The following is a 21,885-nucleotide window of genomic DNA, read 5'->3' as shown; positions in this document are numbered from 1 at the left end:
GAAGCATTGGGGATGTTGCTGAAAGAGATAGAATTCAAGGCAGAGAGGAGAGAGAGAGAGAGAGAGAGAGAGAGAGAGAGAGGAAGAGAGAGTGCATGGTATGTGTTGTATACATACCCATGTGTCTTTGTGTGTATGTGTGTGCGAGTATGCCTGTGTGGATTTATATTTGTGTATGTGCATGTGCTTTCACAGGTTTGTGTGTGCATGTATACAGTCATGCCTGAACATGTGTGTGACCTGTGAGGCCCGGGTAGCAAGTAGGAAGCATTAGGCTGTTCTTGTTATCTGAAATCAGTTGAAGTTAGGGATCAAACTGGTGAGTATGTGGAATTATGGAAATAGAGGAAAGCAAATTTCCATGAGACAAAATTCCTATGTGGTTTTTGTTTTTAAACTTGGGGATTTATCTTTTTAGTGCAGCTCTGTCTCTTATGGGTTATACATTGGCAGGAATAGAGCCACCGCCACTTTTTCCCCTTTGCAACTCCTTACGGTAAAGCTAGAGGAAATGGACATGCTGACGGGCGTCCAGGTGCCACCTGGTGGAGCATCTGTCGGCTTTCAAGTGCCTTGCGGGCTAGCAGCTGTCACTGACACCTTGCGAACTGCCAGAGCTGCTGCGTGTAGAAGACACTCAGGGCCTGCTTTTTACAGACTCTGCCACTGTCAGAAGTCAGTTCAGCAAATAGCAGCTGGCTCATGTCTCAGGCAGTATTTCTAATCCCAGCCTTTCCTGCGTCTTACCTAAGATTTGGCATCGCAATGACTCTCACCCTGCTAAGGTCCCGAAAGCTCAGCATGACTCAGTGACCCAGAGCCCCACAGGACCTGTTTCCCTGAAGTTTGTGCTGGGAAAGGTTTAAAGCCATGTTTATGTGTGTTGTGCCCTGCGGTTAGAACACTGCTCCGGAAATGTGTTGATCCATGTAGTGGCCCCCACGCAAGGTGCTGGAGAGACCTCCCTCTCTGCAGCAGTAATGGGCTGAGGCTGAAAATTTCCTTCTGGGTTTTCAAAGGAAAACACACTTGAATGACTGCGGAAATCTTATGACATGTTAAGTGAAATATAGGAAATAAAATTTCATGTACAGGATTGTCTTAACTCTGTTAAAATAAACATACACACACACACCCAGAACTGTAGACAGTGTTTATTTCGTAGTGACAGAAATATGAAGGGGCCTTTGTTTCTCCCTTGCACTTTTTTTCTGGTTTGTTTTGTTGTTTGTGGGTGGGGAGCACTAGCCTCAAGTCTCCCCAGTTTCTCTTGGTTTCGTGTCTGTGGCCTGTGGGACTCTAGAATTATCACTTAATAGTCTTTGACAGATGTTTTGAGAATGATCACTGCTCCCAGAGAAAAGGCATTTCATTAAAATAGGTACACCCGGGGCAAAATAAAAAAATCAGAGGCCGTTAAGAGAAAAGCATCAGAACTGAATGTTCAGAGGCAGCAATCTTAATAAGTGTGTAACACTAATGTGATATGTTTAAATTTAGGAATCATAGATTTTAAAGTCAGCAAGTACACATGAAATGAAAGTATGAACACTGTTATCATAAATAAGAAAAAGAAAGGGAAATGCCACATGTAATCCTGTTGTCTAAGCAAAAAAAAAAAAAAGTTCTAATATTTGAGTTTCTAAACTTCACATCTATTTTTTCTCTAGAACCATTCATTTACTTACATATCAGAAAGAAAAGAAAAGAAAACTGAGATCTAGAGGTTTGACTTTAAGACTGCGAAACAAAGTGCCATGGAGGGAAACGGGCATGTCCTTCTCCATCCTCTGGCCCGAGGCACATTCAAACGTACTTTCCACATTCTCTCCTCATCCCCCTAACTGTCCAGCCAAGCTTTCCAGAATGGAGCGACCAGACATCTGGATATCTTGGACTGCAGCTCATGTCACTGGCTCTCCCGAAAAGAGCTGCGGGGATGCACTGCTCAGTTTGGTTCCCAAAGTATTATCTGGACGCCTTCCTTCCTAGGTGGGCAAGTTTCCGTAACATGGACAGCCTTACTCTTCAGCCTTGAACAGCACACATGTGCTCTCGTTCCTTCAGGACCTGGCATGAGGACCTCTGGGTGCCAGAAAGAGGGCCAGAGTTTCACGATAATTTCAGCTCATGATGCTTATGTCCCCATGTGTAACACATAACTCTCCAGCCTCCTCATAGTCCTGAGATTTTGTTGGCTGCTTCTATGTTGCGGTCAGTCACACAGAAAAATCATACCAGCTTCCAAACTCTCGTCTCCCACAAATTAAAGTCTCTTGAAAAATATCTCTCCTGACAGCCCTGTTCACACACAATTTCCATCTTCCGGGTCTTTTCTGGACATCCCTCACTGCTTCTTGACCAGCCAAGAGCAGATTCCGGCTTCCTGAGGCCAGTTCAGGGCAGTCCAGTTTCTGTTGCTTCTTTCAGGACTTGCTTTGTTACATACCTGGCCTGTCTACAAGGACCTACACTTCGTTATCAGAGTGATAGCAAAACAGCAACAAAACAAAACTAGAAAAACATATGGAAAAAAGATTTGTGGTTCCATTAAGAGGTAAAGATTGTTTGGAGTGTGTGTGTGTTTTTGTGTGAGTTTGTGAGTGTGTGCATGTATGTGTGAGTGTGTGTATATGGAGTATGTGAATGTATGTGTGTTATTATGTGTATGTGTGTGTGTGTGTGTGTGTGTGTGTGTGTGTGTGTGTAGCTAAGATTACCTTAGAAACAAAGAACAGAATCCAGTTGCTGGACTTTCACTTATACAACAGAAGCATTTCCTTAGCCATGCGGATCATTCACTATTTTTTCAGTGGTTAGATGACAGTCTGTGTTATGGTCTACTGTGAAGCACTTAGCTGCTTACAGCCTGCCGCTTTCCTGCTGACACATCCACCATCAGCAGGCGTGCAGAAGGGGGCTACCATAGGGAGTGAACTTGTGGCAAATGTTAGCTATTAATGTTCTTTGTTAATGATTGCAGTTATGGTCAGGGCATCAAGAGAAGCCAAAATTCTTACTGGGGCAGCTAAAAGGTCACAAGAGAAGGTAGTGCCAGATGTGGAAAGCCCCAGGCGGGTTCACAGCTAAGCGGACACCCACAGGAGCAAAATGCCAGCCCTTTTTGGTAGTGGGTTTTGGATTTTCTAAGCTGAGGCCATCTCTTCCAGCCTTGAAGGTTCAAGAGTGACTGTTGGCTCTGTGCTAATGTGCTGAGCAGGAGGGATCAAGAATCTTAAAAACAAAGAAACAAACTTGAATTGGTGCTCAATGTAATGTGGGGGTACTAACTCCTGGGGTGCACACTGCCTTCACCTTGTCAATTAAAATGCAACACTTCCACATTGGCAATAGATTCCATTAGTCAGAGAGTGAGGAACAGTGTGAGAAGGAAGGTTTGGACTCTGTCCCATGCAGCAAGGACTGGGAAAATGCACTGTGGAGAAGGTGGGAGGAATAGCTGGGGGAGCTGGGATAGCAGGGGGCACACACAATACATAACAGCGCTAAAACTGGGGTAAGAGAAAACATGGACAAGAGAGATGCAAGGAAGGATTACAAGTTCACATTGAATTTAATTAATTTTCCAATTAATTTTTTATTAAGCCCACATTATGCATGGTGCCTTCCTCTTGATCAGAACTGTTCATTGGAATGCTCCTGTGTTTCAAAAGAACCTCCATTTTGTCTCTGACAAAGCTGGACAAAAAGCAGCAATCAATTTAGCAAATTCCAAATGTGTTTGACTTGTATGGCTTACCATGAGACTAGCTACCTACGAGTCAGACCCTGAACCATTCTCCACACATTGTGGGAGCACAGAGTGAACATCACCCCTTATGTCAGCGCTCCTTCCAGCTTACCCGTCCTCTGGATGCAGTTCTGATCTCACACAGTCTGGGCCGTCTTGTTCAGCCCTGAAGGTTGAAGAGCTACAGTTGGTCCTGTTCTAACCGTGTCAGAATAATAAATAAATAAATTTCTAGTGAGAAACAGATAATGAATCGTTCCTCTGAAAACAAACCAATACCAACTTTTATTTTTAAAAATACTTAATTTTCTATAAAACCTCTTAGGTGCTTCTGAATGCTAAACTTCAATTTGCTCCTGTATATATGTGTATACAAACACACACACACACACAAACACACACACACACACACATACACACACACACACACACACACATTTTCAGAGTAGTGAGTCTATTGGACTAAAGATACTAAAGAATCTTCCAATTAATTTTTTTTAATTTAACATTAAATTTTGGCATGTGCTCCAACATATAGGAAACATCCTTGGAGCTGGAGGAGTGGCCCAGCAGTTAAGAGCATGTACTATTCTTTTAGAGGAACCAAAATCGATTCTTAGTACCTGGAACTAGGTGACCCATACAACCCTCTATCCCTCCAGCTACAGGGGATCCAGTATCCTCTTCCGGCCTCTTTAGACACACTGCACACACGTGCACAGTGCACACACACACACACACAGATAAAATCTAAAATTAAGAACGGTGACAAGAATATTTTCATGTGCTAGAGTTTTTCTGCTGCTCTTTATTTTTATGCTTAATTTCTGTTTGCGTGGGTTACAGAGTAAGGTCATATTGCAACTTCTTTACTCGTGGAAGCGTGCTAGGCTATGGAATAGAGATGCTCTCAGAATTTTAAGATGTTAGAAATCATCCCTAAGTGTGAACTCACTAAGGAATTGTAAGCAGAACAATTAAAACTTCCTAACGCTCAGCCGGTTTCAAATCTTGATTACTTGTGCAAATCCACCCCAAGCCCTTTACCTGCTGGGTGCTCTCCCAGCTTAACTTCAGGGATTTCTGATTTCTTTGCACCTTTGCCTTGGTCGTGACCCTCCTCTGGTCTCTCTCATTTGCAGAGCCCGGCGTGTGCACAGTATTCGGAGATCCCCACTACAACACTTTCGATGGACGGACATTTAACTTTCAGGGGACGTGTCAGTACGTTCTGACAAAAGACTGCTCCTCCCCTGCCTCACCTTTTCAGGTGCTGGTGAAGAATGACGCCCGTCGGACCCGCTCCTTCTCCTGGACCAAGTCTGTGGAGCTGGTGCTGGGCGAGAGCACAGTCAGCCTGCAGCAGCACCTCACTGTGCGCTGGAACGGCTCCCGCATTGCACTGCCCTGCCATACGCCCCACTTCCACATAGACCTGGATGGCTACCTCTTGAAAGTGACCACCAGAGCAGGTGGGGTGTCTTCCGTGGCCTCTCCCTGACCTTTTTTCTGCTCCCCAATGCTCGAGGCAGCATTTCCTCGGAGTGCGCCTCCTTTCTGAACAGGGGAACCAGCCTTGTCTTCTGTCTGGGGAAAAGGCACTTCCCTAAGAGGCTGTGAGATAACCATGAACATCTATCTGCACCATGCAGAGCTTCGCACCTGGATACCAGCCACACCAGTCTTGCGAGTTCTTGGACATGCAGAACCTTTCCACTCTCATTCTAAAAATAACCGCAGTACCCTCCATGTAACCTCTCTCCAGCTTTGTTGCTATTTTAGAGTGCTAATGTCCAGCTTGGAACTGTCAAGTGTCTCTTAGATCAGCCAGCCATGTGCAGTTTTACATCTGGGAGAAGGAGGGTTTTCTTGGTAGTAACTGTTCAAACAGGGGATGAGTGGAACCTCCAAAGTAAACAGCTTAGTACCAGCTGCTGTTCAAAAGAGAGACGGAGGCCAGCCTGAAGGCACAGGCGTGCTACGGGGGGGAGGGGAGGTCTGATGAAAGAGAATCATGAAGTCGAGAAAAATAGTAAAAGGAGAGATAGAGACACCGTTTTATGAGGGCATGCTTGCCTAGCCTGTGTGAGGCCCTCGGTTCAGTTCCTGGCACCTCAAAAACAAAAATGAACAACAGAAGGGCCACATCAGCGTTCTGCTGAAAAGGTTGTTCTCAGGGGAGCCTGGTATCCTTTGGGCGCCTTACACTGGGAAGAATGCAGCAACTTATGCGGGCATGCAGATAAGAGTACGGTGCCAGGAGCCGTGTGTGATAGGCAGGCCTGTGTACCCTAACCCTGGTGGCGGATGGTCTCCTAGCTGATAGCCAGGGACATTATTTCTGCTATAGGACACGTGGGAGGCTAGCTTTGAAGGGGTTTCCTCCACCTGGATTTTGAAAGGATAGAAATGGTGCCCGAGGCCCTCTCTCTGCAATAGCCTTAGGTCCACTGTGCTGTGCATTTCCAGTCCATGATCAAAGTGTTCTCAGCTGCCAGTGCTCTGCATGGTCAAATCCTGGCATGTTAGGCATTACCTCAGAAAAGCATTTTAGAAGCAGAATCTAGTTCCTCTTTATCATCCTCAGAGAAGTCGTTCAGCTCATTTGGACTACTATCCCCACTGTGTGGCCCCTGGCACACCACCTTTGTTTAGTGCAAGACAGTAGTTGGATATTGCACTGCGAGTTCTCCTAGTATACTCCCATTCTTTCAGCATAATACTCGAAAAGAATCAGTGCACGTTCTTTTTGCTCTTTCACTGATGAGAATTTAATAATGTAAGTGCATCAGTTGGATTCTAGTTCATTCAGTGTCTTCCCCCCCCCCCCGCCATTGCTTCAGACCCCTTGGCAATTATTAAAGTTCAAGCCAGATAAACTGATAAATTGGCTTAGACCTAGAGTATACCGGTTCAATTAAGCAGGGCAAGATGCCAGGGTGGAGCCTGGGAGTTTTTAGGTACGAAGACATCATTTCAGTGTGACGGTGGTGCTAAGTGTATTAACAGTGGTGCCTAAGTGTATCAGGCCATTCGGCAAAGAAGAAAATTTCCCAATACCTCTCAGGTGTAAAGTGTTCAAGTCATTCAACTGAAGGTCTTAGGCCTACTCAGAAAATTCAGACCACTGTTCCTATCTACACATAACATTACGCTCTAAAACTGAGACCCCAGCTCTTTACTTTAAAGGAGCCGACATCCTGGCTCCCAGGAAAGTATGTCCAAAATGGGCTGTTATTACACAGAAGTAATTAGAAGCATCCTGCCTATCTGTTTGCAAGCCAGCGAAGCACAGTGGTTCATACTGATATGGAAATTATTAGTCAGTCATGGCCCAGCTCTCAAAGAAGGACTGGAAGATTACTAACAGCCTCGGAGGTTCGACACTGTTCCATGCACAGCTGGCAAAACCTTATGGAATAAGTATGTTCTTTGTACGATTCCATGTTGTAAAAATGAGCAAAAGGACAGCGCTGCTAAGAAAATAATGATAGCTCATAAATACCATAATCAGATTAGTGAATTTTACTACTCTGGACCTTGAGCTCAATCTTACAATTTCTTTTCTTTTTCCGTCTCTCTTTCCATAGCACAAGCCATTTCTATGGCACTCCAGACACCCAGCTGAACAATTTTCTCTAGTGCAGACAGCACACAAGCAGGCTTCCTGGAGAAGAGGTATTTTCCTCTTCTCCTGAGCGTTGAACTTACTTTGCACCTTGCTTTGTGTAAAATGGCCGGCTTTCCAGACAATAGTGTTTCCACTCTGGTCTAGCCATCGCAGTCTGAACTACCCCTTAAGGATATTTTTGTTTTATCACCTATTGATTGTCTGTTTCAAACAGCACAGCATTTCCTTTGATTGTTCATCTTCCTTGTTTTCTTTCATAAGCTGGAGTGATCAAAGGAGACCGTCTTCAAAATAGTGGCTTACCCCAGGCCTGCAGCTGGAGGACAGGGAGGGGGAGAGGCAGGCCGCTTTTGTCTTTGTGATTTGTGGGCTTAGCACTTGATGATGGAACCTGGCTGAGCCGCCCAGGTGGTGGCAGTGTGGCAGAATCTGGCTGCCCCTGCTTTCCTGGTACTAACTGGCCTTAGTAGCATCTTAGCTTTATTCACCCTTACAACACACCCCATCCCAACTTGGAGTTCTTAGCCAGTATTGTAAATGTAAACTTTCTTTCTGCCATCAGTTTACTTCATCAGCACTACCTGAGTTACATAGGTCTACCTGAGAGTGTCCAGACACGAGGAACGTGCTTTTAACTATATTTCGGTACAGCTGTACACTTGTTGAACTCAGAATGTATCCCGGTGTAAAGCCTGAACAGAAAATTCATCTAGTTTTATACCCCCCAATGGAATATGTTCAGACTTTACATCTCATGCCCTCTTTGAGTGGACTGTAGTGAAAGCATCAGTAACCAGAAACCAAAACAATACAGAAAGCAGTTTGGAAAACACTTGTTGTTGAGAAGGGGAAACTGGAAGGTCCTTCTTATAGTGGAAGAAATGTGGCTGGTGCTCACAGGCCTAGACAGGACAGGGGCTTCAGCTTTAGCTGGCTGATGGTGAGCTGTTTCTACCCCGTTTCTCGTGCACAGAATTGGAAAACTCATCCCAGCTGCAGAAAGGACTCTCTCCTGCCTCTTAAGCCCTTTAATGATGTTTTTTTTTCCTATCAAAAATGCCTATTTAGAAGAGCCATTCCTTCGATAAGGCTTAGTAGCTTTCGGCCTGTCCTAACTCTGCCTCGTAGGGATTTTACTCTAGTAAAGGGTAAACGAACGTATGCAAAATAGAAACAATGATAGCACAATGGACAAAGCCATCTGTAGTATGAAGCCTGGCATTGGTCTGTGAAGATTTCAATGTGCTAATAACAAAGAAGGATGGACACTTTGGGGACCTCATTTTATGAATGAGACCTCATGAGTTTTGAGCAGAGTTTACCACAAACACAGTGGGTCTGCGTGTCTCCAGGCCTGTGCAGACCACCAGTCCCCGTGCAGAGAGAGAACACAGTGATGTGCTTGTTTTCCAGCACTGAATTCACAGTTCTAAGTTGCCCAAAGGTTCAGAGTCATTTTATCACTGTCGGAGATGACATTAGACCCCCTCGGTATAAATTCTTCACTAGCTGTGGTCCTTGGAAGAACAGTGTTTGCCTGCTGTCTAAGAAAGAGATTTGCAGTTTGGAAAATTTTGCAACATGGAAAATCTTTGGACTTGAGCTCGAAAAGTTGGACTCGGTATGGAACTGATTTTCTCCCCTCGTTTTTCTTGCTGAGTAACTGCCCGGCTGCAAGCTTGAGAGGTCAGGTTTCTTCTGCACCTTGGAGAACATACTACAAATCATTTTATAGTGTTTTCCTTCCTTCCAAACAGTTATTTCAGAGTCTTAACTAGCGTGAAACTTAGAATTTGGTTGGCTTTACAGCTTCAGTGTGTCAGCCTCACAGGGGTGAGCCCTTCATTTACTGACTCTATACCATGAGCCAGGTCCTCGGCTGGATGGTGGCATAAACAGAAATGTGACATGGTGTTACAGGAAAGCTCTCACAGTTCACACCGTGTCTCACACAGGACCACATGCAAGCTGTGGTGTGGGTGTCCCAGTTCTGTGTCCCTTTTCTCCTTACCTAGTGCCATCACTGTCCCCTCTTTACCAAATTTCTTCCAAGACTTTTTCTATGACATTCTTTTATCTTTCCTTTTCCAAATTGATTAAATTGCTTCTTTGAACCCATCTTTTCTCAACCAAAAACCTTTTTCAGGCATTTGCCTTGGATTTAGAATGCCTTATTCCTTCCATTGAGTATAGAATGTTTCCTTATGGGTTTTTATGTTTATTTCTTGAGAATCCCTGAATTCTGAATGGACATTTGCCTAGTTGGCAATTCAGGAATGAAGCCAATGGATTGTAGGGGGAAAGTCACTTTTCCTCTTTTCAGAGACTCAGAACAGAGAAAATGACGGATTGCTGTTATTAGGAATCCCAGGAATCCACGAGTGAGAGAATGGGGAAGGAGCAGAGACTCCCGTTTAGAAGGCTTCCTCTGAGGTCGCTGCCCACAGCGGACAGTGACGTGATGAAGATGCCAGGGCAGACGTCCACATAGCTGTGTTGCAGAGGCTCCTGGAGTTCATGCCATTGTGGTTCTTAAGCAGTGCCCTTGGGGCTTCCGTCCTGCCAGAGATTAGTCGGATGAAATGGTGCCAACATGCACTTAAAACAGAAAACAGTCATTTTCTTTAGGTCGAACCTTCAAAGGTTTTTCACATAGGATGCTCCTTTCTCTGGAGGGCAGGAGCCTCATGTGCGCTATCAGGGTGGATCTGAGAGGGTCTGTTCTCAGGTGCCTGTAACGACTTACCTGTGCCATGCCGCTATAATACAACATGAAGTTCACCAGCCAGTGCTGTGGCTGGCTAAAGACGTTCCTCAAAACCTAGCCTATCATTTCTGATAAAAATTCCGTGTTGTTGTAGAAACCTTCCAACACTTTACTCAGTTCATCAAAACAAGATGTGTTCTCTTCCCTCCGGAGCAAAGACTGTTTTGTTGTTGTTCTTTGCTTGCTTGCTTGTTTTTGGTAAGCAAGAACACATTGGTCAGAATTTCCAAGAGGAAATTTTATCCCCATTCTTGCGGTCTCCCCATCCGTACCTCTTCAGATACTGAGGCCTATGTGCATCCTAGGGACGGAGGCACAAAAATAAATGCGCTCCCAGCCATTCACCTCCAGGAAATGTCTGTCAGTGACCTATGCCTCAGGAGTTCACTAGAAGTGAATGCTTTCATGGATCTGAGTGTCGCATTCTGAAAAATATATCGTCACAGCTTATATATGTATTTATGTATACATATGTATATATGTATTTCTTTAATATTCTCATTATAGTGAACAGTTTAGGAAAATTTTCTTGATATTTAAAGTAACATTTAATTATGTAGGAGAGAATTTGGATAAAGAGATGAAAATGACGTTAAGAGTACAATGCTTTTTGCATTCAGAGATTATAGTATTTGATTATAGATTAGATAATAATATACTATATTATTATAGTATGAGATTATAGATTATATCATTGCATAAGCAAAGACACAATTTGGACAAACAACTGTTTTTGGAAAAATTAAAAATAATATCCACTTGCATACTGTAGTGAGAGTATGAAGGTCAGGCTCTAAGTACAGAAGATATGATGAAGGGAACCTTTATACAATTAGTAAGTTCTAAACTGTCCAAATGAATGATTTATTTAATTTATGCAAAATTGAATGTGTTGAGATTAAAAGGTAATTAAGATTTGGACAGTGGGTGCTCATTGAAGGGTGATGGCCTATGAACTGTGCAAAAAGACGCATACATTTGGGAACTGGTAGGATGTTCAGGAGTGCCTGATCCTCCTTTCCTTTCATCCTCTAGGTTTGGAGATATCCTGGGATGGAGACAGTTTTGTGGAGGTCACAGCTGCCCCTTATCTCAAGGGCAAGCTCTGTGGTCTTTGTGGCAACTACAATGGACATAAGCGTGATGACCTGATTGGTGGAGATGGAAACTTCAAGTTTGATGTGGATGACTTTGCTGAGTCGTGGAGGGTGGAGTCCAATGAATTCTGCAACAGACCACAGAGAAAACCAGTGCCTGAGCTCTGTCAAGGCACAGTGAAGGTGAAGCTCCGAGCCCATCGAGAATGCCAGAAACTCAAATCCTGGGAGTTTCAGACCTGCCACTCAACAGTGGATTATACCACTTTCTACCGGTAAGTACGATGTGCTGACGGACAGGTTTGGATTATAGAGTTAGAGCATGCTTGACTTTGGAACCAGTTGTATCGTATCTTTTTGTATGGCAAGTCAGGCCTTAAGTTGTAGGGTACACCCCCACTTCTTTCAGTTTGGTAACTCATCTTGTCTGGAACTGATAAACTTTATGACATATTCAGGTTTGATTTCTTTAGGCAATTGAGTATGTCCACAGGTGTCCTTCGATGCTATCTCTGCACTGAGGGCATTTTTCAGTAGTTAGCCTGATCTGAAGATTGGGGCATGCCTGACAGCAAGCCAGCTGAGTACAGGCACTGACTGAAATGGAATCTCAGATGAGCCTGGCCTCTGTTTTGTGGTTGAGGGAGCTCGGTTATCCCAGGTCTCAGAAACAGTTCACATGTGTTTCGGGGTCTCATCCAGATCCAGTCCTCACGTGGGAAAACAAGGAGCTGAGTGAGAATTCCCTGGATGTTAATCAACTGTGACCGTGCATATCCAGAGGCAGAGGACAGTAGAAACCATGGTTGAGGTTTGGAGGAAGGAAGGGATCTGGTTAAGGTTAGGAATTCTGTCTTTTCTCCTCTGTGAACTCAGTTTCACACCCAGCGACTCACGGCAGAGGGGCTTGCGTTTGACTCCCTCGTAATAAAGTCGCTTTGGAAGTTGGTGAGGTTTGCCCTGCTGCACTGTTGGTCACTACACAATTCCAGGAGTTCAAGAGCCATGGCTGCCTAGAACTTTAACCACCATGGGTGTGGGAGGAACCGTGAAAGGAATGCAGCCCAAAAGGCCTTGTTTAAATGATTTGCCTGTGGTCTGCAACCACAGAGAGGTTATTTTTACTCTTAATTGCCACCACTTTATTTCCCTTAGCGCTCATTAAATGTGATCTTTTTATTTTAATTTGATCTTTGGACATAAAAGATAGATTTCTATAAAGGCAGCTCAGAGTGGGATGGAAAAAGATTGTCCCTGTCATCCCCAAGCATGGCTGCATCTGCCAAGCCATTTGGCTTTACTCATATACTCAGCTCCTTCAACTTTTCCTGTTATTATGTGAATCCTCTGGGTTCCCTTATTTTTCCCCTTTGTTCTGCCCCTGAGATTGGCTCCACCCCTTTCCTACTGAGACCTAATTGGAGATTGTGGATGAGTTAACCACCTGGATCACCCATATTTTATTTGGAATCTTAATGTCTAGAGGGACTTGGGAAAACATAGCAGGACTCATAGCTTTCAGGACCACCAGGCTGTTCAACTGTCCCCTACAAGCCTTGCTTCATCTATCTGTGTAGTTGGGACAAAAAGAACTGCTCTTCACACTTAATGAGGTTTGGAACCAAAGAGCCGGAGGTGCTGGAACTGTTGGCTGCCACTATTTTGTCTACTATGGATTAGAAGATGAACATGAAAGAGCTTCCTTTGGAAGTTCTCCCACTTTCGCTGAGGGCTTGGATTGGACTCTTCTCTTAGCTGAAAACAGGATGGAGAGGCCATACCTTTCCTTGGCCTCATCTGCCTATCTTCTCAAATGATTTCACTGAAAGCAAAAATTGGGGAGTAGGGATATGGAGATAGGCCTTTTTATTTTCTTACCAAATTCCCATGTCCTTTGCCTCTGGTGATTTAATTCATGTTAAGCTCCTTTGAGTTCATCAGGAGAATAGAGTGGCCTTGGCAGATATCCCAAGAAACTAATTCAATGCACAAAGCCAGAAAGTGTTGACTCCTTCAGTGGCCAGGTGGTTGCCTCCTTCTGTCCCTGAAAGGGTCTGCAGCAGCTACAGCAGCATGGTAGAGGGTGTTTGTATCCTTGGCTGGTTGTGGCAAGCCTGAGCAAGTTCAGGCACACCCTTGAGTTTTTTGTGCATGTAGAACAAGATGGGATGTGGTGGGGAATTGGGCTTCTGTTCTGCCTGTCAGTGCCACAGACTGGTGCAGAGTGGCCGTGCGTCTTCGTCTCTTCTCTGGAAATGACAGGAATAGTTTAGAGGTGCCATCTACACAATTCTGCCAGCCACAAAACCTACTGCCACCCTTACTTCACAGTGTGAGTGTGCGTCCTTCCTCACACTGAAGTGGGAGGGACAGCATTGGGTATGTTCTTCTCCTTTCTTAGAAGAAGAAGAAAAATGAAGCCTCATGCAGAAAGGCAACTGTTTTGTGGTGCTCAAGAGAGGCCCCATTACAGATTTAGGGGGTAGACTTTCTGAATCTGGAGACTAAAGATGAGAGACTTACATGGTGAGAACAAGCTGGGGCCAGTCTGAAGGCTGTCACTTTCCAGCTGATAACCACTGTGTAGCCAAGAGCTCCACATGGTCAACCTAGCATTGGTAAGATGGCCATTCTGAGGTGTGAAGGCACTGGACACTGTAGTCCTGGAGCACGGAGCATGGACTGCTCAAGCCCATTTTATGCCCTCATCCCATGTCCCTGATGCTTGATGGGGACCCCTCAAGTCCCTAGCCAGCTCTTTAAGTTGCTAATTGTTGGCAGTTCCTGGTCTCAGCACAGAGACATGATTGTTCAGGTTCTTGCTGGCAAAACTGTGAACTGTTTGAAAGTGAACTGCTTCTCTTTCACGACACTGAAATAAGTGCTAAGACTGCATGGCCATTGCTGTACAATGGCCTTTGTTGTGGGAGAGAGACAAAACCAGCAATCATATGGCATCCCACACCTGCCAAGTGTGTTTGAAAGCACACGCGGAATTTCTGAAACCAGCCGGAGCATGTGGTCAGAATTATGGTCGATAAGAGGGCAGAAAGGAGGGGTGGAGAAAGGATGGAGGAGAGAACTATGATTGTGATGTGAAGTAAATATATAAATTAAAAATAAACTTGAAACAGAAAAAAAAGGGTTCCTGTAGGACGAGGAAGACATATTAATACTGGAAGGCACCACCACGAGGTATAAATGGTGTTGTAATATTATTTTATTTATTGTTTTCTCATCCTTCAAAGAAGTATCTGTACTTTGCTGATGAAGAAGAAAGTTTCCTCTTTCTTTCACACATGAATATATATACACACATACACACAAATACACACATATAAACATACACACATATACATGCACACACACACACACACACACCTATGTGTTTGTGACAGAATGAAGTGTATTTATTACAGTGTTTTCTCTTCTGAGTGTCCTTATGTTCATGGCACTTTCCACAAGGCAAATTCTATATGTGATAATATTTTCTATTAATTCAAAACAAATTTGATTTCTCTGAATTATTTACTTTTGAAAAGTCTAGGATTCACATACTATTTTATTTTGGTCTATTACCTAATTCAATATCTTTGCTAATGAACTGTCTATTGTCTAAACATTTGAAAATTACATTATAGGAGAATAAAGATAAATACATACCAGTCAATGCTTACCTTTTTATCCTTTGGGAAACTTTTAAGATTTTGCTTTTTTAAAAATTTTTTAATTCACACATTAGTTTGACCCCTGGGCTAAACTGATATAGAATTTTGAGATAAATAAATCTTTTGTAATGACAGTAAGTTTCTTTTAACAGCCAATTAACTATGTTTGGGCACAAAATGATTAGTACTAAGCCATGTAAAATGCCGAGCATGTTGACATGGTGTCATAAGACTTAACTTTGCTACTTTCATTTTCCTTAAATTAAAAAGTCGCATGCAATAATGTTCTGCATTATTCTCCACTGGTGTGTTTTGAAACATGCTTGATAGCTGGAGGGGTTGTGGAGTGCAGAGAAGCGGTTGATAAATGGTCCGGGTTGTATGTGGATTCACACAGAGTCAGTCCCCTCTGAGGAAAGTGGTGAGACAGCGCATGCCTTGTCCCCTTTCACATCTCCCTCAGCCTCGTGCTGCTTCTCCTTGTGCCCCAGATGCCAACTGAGAATCCCAAAGGACACCTTTGTCTCCCATACTGGCTCCTCATGATGTTTGGCAGCCGGTGCCACCTCCTCTCCCCAGTCCAACTGATTTTCCCCAAGAGACCCAGCCCAAGTAGCCCAGGGGCAGAGGTCAGGACACAGGTTTGACACACAGTCTGGACAAATCTGAGAAAAAGACAACACCCCTTGTACTGTGTGCTAGGCTCTGAAGTCGGGCAGAATCGTTTTCCAATATAGGGAAGTGAAGGTGTGGACATGAAGTATGGAGGAGCCCAGACATTTAGAGACGACAGTATCTGTGCACACTCCTCGATGAGGCGTGTTTCCCAGTGCACAGGCCTTTAAAAACTTATTTTAAAAACTTTTTCATATATTTATTTTGATCCGTCCCCAAACATCTTCCCTGATCCTGCTCACCTCCATACCCATCTAACCTTATGCTTTCTCCCTAAAACAAAAATGAAAAAAACAAAACAAAACAAAACAAAAAACCCAACATGTTTTTTAAATGCAAAAAAAAAAAAAAAAAAAAAAAAAGAAAAAGAAAAGCCACTCCCCTCCCCCAAGAAAAATGACATTCTCTGTGTTGGCCAAGTACTCGTGGGCTTAGGGCCTTTCCTGGAATATGGCTGATACACACTCAGTGACTCTGCATTGGGGAAAGCAGTTTGTCCCTTTCCTAGCAGGTATCGCTTGCAAATAGCTTCTTGGTTAGAGGTGTCTTGGCTGGAGGTGGGGCTCTGTATTGACTTCCCCTTTTCTTCAGTCTTGCTTGGACTCGTACAGGTTTTGTTCGCGGTGCCATCATCTCCGAGTTAATATGTGCATCACTGCTGCTGTGTCTGGAAGACACGGCTTCTTGGGAGTCATCTGCCATCTCTGGCTTTTGCAGTCTTTTTACCTCCTCTTCTGCACAGGTCCCTGGGTTTTCAGGGAAGAGGTTTGAGGAAAGCATCCCATTTAGAACTGAATTCTCCAAAGTTTCTCATTCTCTGCACATCTTCTTGTTGTCCGCCTGTGGGTTAATTTCCAACTACTACAAGAAAAACCTTCTCTGTTAAGAGATGAGTGAGGCCCTGACCATGGACACAGAATGTCTTAGTTACTCTTCTTTTGCGGTGAGAGATATCATGGCCAAGTTGGCTCTTATAAAATAGAGCATTTAAGGAGGGTGGGCTTGCTTACAGGTCCAAATGGTTAATCCATTATCATCACGGTAAAGACCATGATGGCATACTGACAGGCATGGTGCCGGAGATGTAGTTGAGAGCTACATCTGGATCTTCAGGCAGCAGGCAGGAAGAGTGACACTGGGCCTGTCATGGGCTGTTTAAACCTCAAAGTCTGCCCCCAGCAACACATTTCTTGCAACAAGACTACACCTCTTAATCCTTTTAATACTTCTCAAACAGTTTACCAACTGGTGACCTATCATGCAAGTATATGAGCCTTTAGGAGCCGTTCTCATTCAAGCCATCAGAGAGCAGTCCGTCATTAGGAGTCATCGTGTTGCTATGCTCCTTCAGCAGAAGAGTAGTGTTAGATTTTCCCCTAGTCCCATGACCTTTCTCGTCTCAGGTTCTTTGGTATTTTAGAAGTGTTAGGTATGGGTTCCATCTCAATGGAATGATCTCTAAATCCAATTTTTAAAAGAGTCAGTTATTCCCATAAATTTGTGCAGTACTGGCATAGGCTATCACACAGACGGGTTGCTGTTGTAAGCCATAGGGTTTGTAACTGGGTGGCGTTGATGATTGCCTTTCCTTTCTGATAGTGTACAGAATACTATTCCTTCAGCACTATCTACGCTAATCAGCTGGGATGGAGCTACCAGTTAGACACGAGCTGGGCTTCTTCTCCATGTTCAGTAGCATAGTAGGTGCTGTCCTCCTCGGTAATAAGGCTAATGGACCTCACTAGCAGAATGGGAAGAGCGAACCAATAGCCTTGGCAATAGCCTGTGATGTTTAAGTGGTTCCACAGGACAGTTTCGGCCAATGACTCAACAATATGTAAACCATTCCTGGCACTGGAGGTTTTACTTCATGGCATAAGGTGTCTAATTGGGACATCCCCAACCCCCAAAATATGGTGACTTCATTCAAATTATATATATATATATATATATGATGTGAAACATTTATATATATATATGTATATATATATATGATATATATATACATATATCTTCTATTGTAGTAAGTTTCCATGTAGTTTTTCAAAAGTTCTTAAATGTTTGTTTCCCCTACCCATATTCTCTACCTCGCCAGCTACACCAACCCCATTTAATCCTGTGATTATACTTTCCCCTTTATCTTTCCATAGCACTATTTTCTATTTCCTGTGGGGAGATACCCTTCATCCTGCTGGTCCTTTACTATGTACCCAACTTCTGTGATTATTTCAATTGTAGCACATATATCAAAAGCTAAAAGCTATCATCCAGATATAAGAGAATACATGTCTTTTGGGTTCTAGGTTACCTCACTCAGGATAACTGTTTCTGGCTCCATCCATTTATCCGTGAATTTAAGTTTTCCTAACAGCTAGATAATATTCCATTGTATAAATATACCACATTTTCATTATTCATCTGTCTCTCCATCCATAAGGTGATGGACATAGAGGCTGCTTCTAACTTCTGGCTATTATGAATAAAGCAACAGCGACTGTGAATGAGCAGGTGTCTTTGTAGTAGGATGTAGAGAATCCTGAGGGCATGCCCAGGATGGACTAGCTGGGTATTGAGGCAGACTAATCGTTAACTTTCTGAGGAATCACACACTGGTTTCCATAATGCCTGTACCGCTTTGCACTCCTGCCAGCCTCAAGTAAGTGCGCCCTTTCGATGCATCCTCCCCAGCATGTGCTGTCGTCTCTTTTATTGATATTGGCCATTCTGTCTGGGAGTAAGATGAGCTCTCCAAGGAGTTTTAATTTGCACTTCCCTGGCGGCTAAAGATGTGAAACATTTCTTTAAGTGTTTCTCAACCATATGCGTTTCATCTCTTGAGACTCTCTGTTTAGTCCTGTACCCTGTTATTTGTTTTCTTAATGTCCATTCTTTATACATTCTAGATACTAGCCCTATAACCAATGAATAACTGCTAAATATTTTTCCCATTCTGCAGACTCATACTTTACTTGGAATGATGGTATTCTTTGCCAGACAAGAGCTTTTCGTTAGGCTATATTTATTAATTGTTAATCTTAATGCCTAGGCCTGTTCAGAAAGTCCTTTTCTCTACCAATGAGTTAAAGCCTGCTCGCTGCTTCTTCAGTCACATTCTCGGCTCTTATCTGTTCTTATGTTCAGGTTCTTGATTCATTTGCAATTGAGTTTTGTGCAGCATAATAGATTTGGTTCTGTTTTCATTATTCTAGAATAATTAACAGCACTATACATGGAAGATGCTGACTTGTTGAAACACAGGCATGTGTAACTGTGCGTACTTAATGTGTAAATGTTCAATATTATTCAATTGATCAATGTGTCTTTTAATCCAGTATCTTGCTGTTTTATTTACTATAACTGTGTAGTACATCTTCAAATCTGGGATGTGATACTTTCAGTAATTCTTTTATTATTCGCAATTGTTTTAGCTACCGTGTGTGTGTGTGTGTGTGTGTGTGTGTGTGTGTGTATTTCCATATGCAGTTAAACATTGCAATTATGTGAAATTCTGTTGGACTTTTGATAGGGACTGCATTAAGTCTGTAGATTGCTTTTGACATGATGGCCATTTTCATAATATTAATCAGACTGATCTTTGAGTATCTTTCCATTTTCTGGTATCTTTTTAATTTTTTTCTCCAAAGTCATAAGTCTTCTATTTTTTTAACTTATTAAGTCTTTTACTTGCTTGGTTGGAGCATATTTTTAGAGGCTATTCTGAAAGGTACTGTTTTTTCTGATTTCTTCATTTATATATATAAAGGCTACTGATTTTTGTCTATTAATTTTGTATCTTGCTACTTATATAAAAATGCCAGCTGCATAAGTTTTCTGGAGTCTTTTGTATTTAAAATCATATCATCTGTAAATAAAGATACTTTGACTTCTTTTTTTCCATTTGTATCCACTTGATGGTCTTCAGTTGCTAAAATTTTAAGTATTATATTGAATACATATGGAAAGAGTAGACATCTTTGTCTTGTTTCTGATTTTAGTGGGAATGCTTTGAGTTTCTGTTTAGGTTGATGTTGGCTGTGGCTTTGTTGTGAATTGCTTTATTATGTTGATGTATGCCCCTTGTTTCCCCAGTTTTTCCAAAACTTTTGTCATAAAGATACATAAAATTTTGTTAGAGACCTTTTCTGTATCTAATGAGATGATCGTGTGATTTTTGTCTTTTAGTCTGTTTGGGAAAGAGATTGCATTTATTAATTTACATGTGTTGGAACAGCCCTTCATCTCTGGGAAGAAACCTACTAGATCATGCTGAATAATCTTTCTGATGTGTTCTTGGATTCACTTTGCAAGTATTTTATTAATAATTTTTGCATCTATATTCATAAGGAAAATTGTAATATTTTTTTATTTGTTAGATCTTTGTGTGGTGTAGGTATCAGCATAATTGCGTTTACACACACACACACATACACACACACAAACTTAGGCAGCATTCCTTTAGTTCCTATTTTCTAGAGTAATCTGAGGAATATTGGCATTAATTTTTCTGAGTACAGTTCTGCGCTGACTCCTGGTCCTGGGCTTTTTCTAGTTGTAAGACTTTCTTTTTTTTTTTTTTATTGTTTTATTTTTTTTTTTTTGTATTTTATTTTTTTCTTATCAGTTACATTTTATTAACTCTGTATCCCAGCCGTGTCCCGATCCCTCATTCCCTCCCAGTCCCTCCCTCCCTCCCTCATCTCCACCCTGCCCCTTGCCAAGTCCACTGATAGGGGGGACCTCCTCCTCATTCATCTGATCCTGTTTTATCAGTTATCTTCAGGACTGGCTGCAAAGCCCTCCTCTGTGGCCTAACAGGACTGCTCCTCCCTTGGGGGGTGGGGAGGCCAAAGAGCCAGTCATTGAGTTCCTGTTAGAAATAGTCCTTGTTCCCCTCACTATGGGAAACCAATTGGTTACTGAGCTACCACAGGCTACATCTGAGTAGAGGTTCTAGGTTACATTCATACATGGTCCTTGGTTGCATGTCAGTCTCAGAAAAGACCCTGTGCCCAGATATCTTAAGACTTTCAGTTATTGCTTGTATTTCTATTTTTCTGGGGATTATTGGTACATTTAAATTGCTAATTTCATCTTAATTTAATTTTGGTAGGTTGTATGTATCAAGAAACTCATCCATTTTTTTGTTTGTTTGTTTGTTTGTTTTTCAGTTTGGTGTAATAGAGATTTATTCTCTGGATTTCCTCTGTGTCTATTGTAATCATTCCTTTTCATCTCTATGGTTTTTAATTTGGATCTTCTATCTCCATCTTTGGTTATAAGAGTTTATCAATCTTGTTGACTTTTTTTAAGAACCAACTCTTCATTTCATTGATTTTATGTATTGTTGGTTTTGTTTCTATTTCATTGATTTCAGCCCTGAGTTTGATTGTTTCTTCCCATCTATGTCCTTTGAGCATTATTTCCTCATGTTTTTCTAGAACTTTCTGGTGTGCCTTTAAGGTATTCATATGAGAGCTATCTGGATTTTTTTAATATAGGGACTTATTTTTGTAAAGTTGCCTTTTAGAACTGCCTTCACAGCCAAGTGTGGTAGCACATGCCTTTAATCCTAGGACTCAGGGAGGCAGAAGCAGGAAGATCTCTGTGAGTTCAAGGTCATCCTGGTTAACAAATAGAGTTCAGGGCAGCCAAGGCTACAAATGGAAACCCTGTTTCAAGAAACAAACCTATAAACAAACAAACAAACAAACAAACAAACAGAACTACCTTCACTGTGTCCCATAAATTTGGATATGTTGTGTTTTGTTTTCTTTCAATTCTAAAAAGGTTTTAATTTCCATCTTGAGTTCTATCTTGACACATTTGGTAGTGAATTTTTCAGTTTGCATGAGTTTGTATGCTTTTTTGCCTTTTTGTTGTTTATATCCAGCTTTTATCTACAGTGGTTAAATAGGACATTGTGCGTTTTTTTTGTTTTGTTTTTTTTTTAATTTTATTTTATCTGTTGAAACTTGCTTTGTGTCCTATTATGTGGTCAGTTTTGGAAAAGGTTCAGTGAGGCCCTGAGAAGAAACTATATTCTTTAGTTTTAAAGTGGAATGTTCTGCAGAGGTCCATTAGGTCCAGTTGTTTTATGATGTCACTTAACTCCAGCACCTCTTTGACTTTTGTCTAGATAAACTGTTGTTGAGTGTGGAGTATGTAAGGCACCCACTATCACTGTTTGCATCTCCACATGTGATTTTAGTTGTAGTAGTGCTTCTTTTTCCTTGAGTTTAGTGCATTAATGTTTAGAAATGTAGCTGAGAACCAGAACCACCCTTAGAAGGGCTTGT

The 21,885-nt window shown here is 42.3% G+C and overlaps 1 protein-coding gene across 1 annotated transcript in view; it reads left to right on the top strand.

Moving 5' to 3' along the window:
• Window positions 1-21,885, top strand: part of Bmper (BMP binding endothelial regulator) — a 232,798-nt gene that overhangs the window by 150,327 nt on the left and 60,586 nt on the right. Inside the window, exons 12-13 of the mRNA XM_055601459.1 lie at window positions 4,894-5,223; window positions 11,185-11,521. Coding sequence (XP_055457434.1) covers window positions 4,894-5,223; window positions 11,185-11,521 — 667 coding nt within the window. The remainder of the gene's footprint in view (window positions 1-4,893; window positions 5,224-11,184; window positions 11,522-21,885) is intronic.

The sequence above is a fragment of the Psammomys obesus genome, unplaced genomic scaffold (assembly GCF_907164565.1).
Source record: "Psammomys obesus unplaced genomic scaffold, mPsaObe1.curated_primary_1811, whole genome shotgun sequence".
Classification (NCBI taxonomy): domain Eukaryota; kingdom Metazoa; phylum Chordata; class Mammalia; order Rodentia; family Muridae; genus Psammomys; species Psammomys obesus.
Note: the sequence above shows the minus strand (reverse complement) of the source record. Positions and strands in the feature narration are given on the sequence as shown.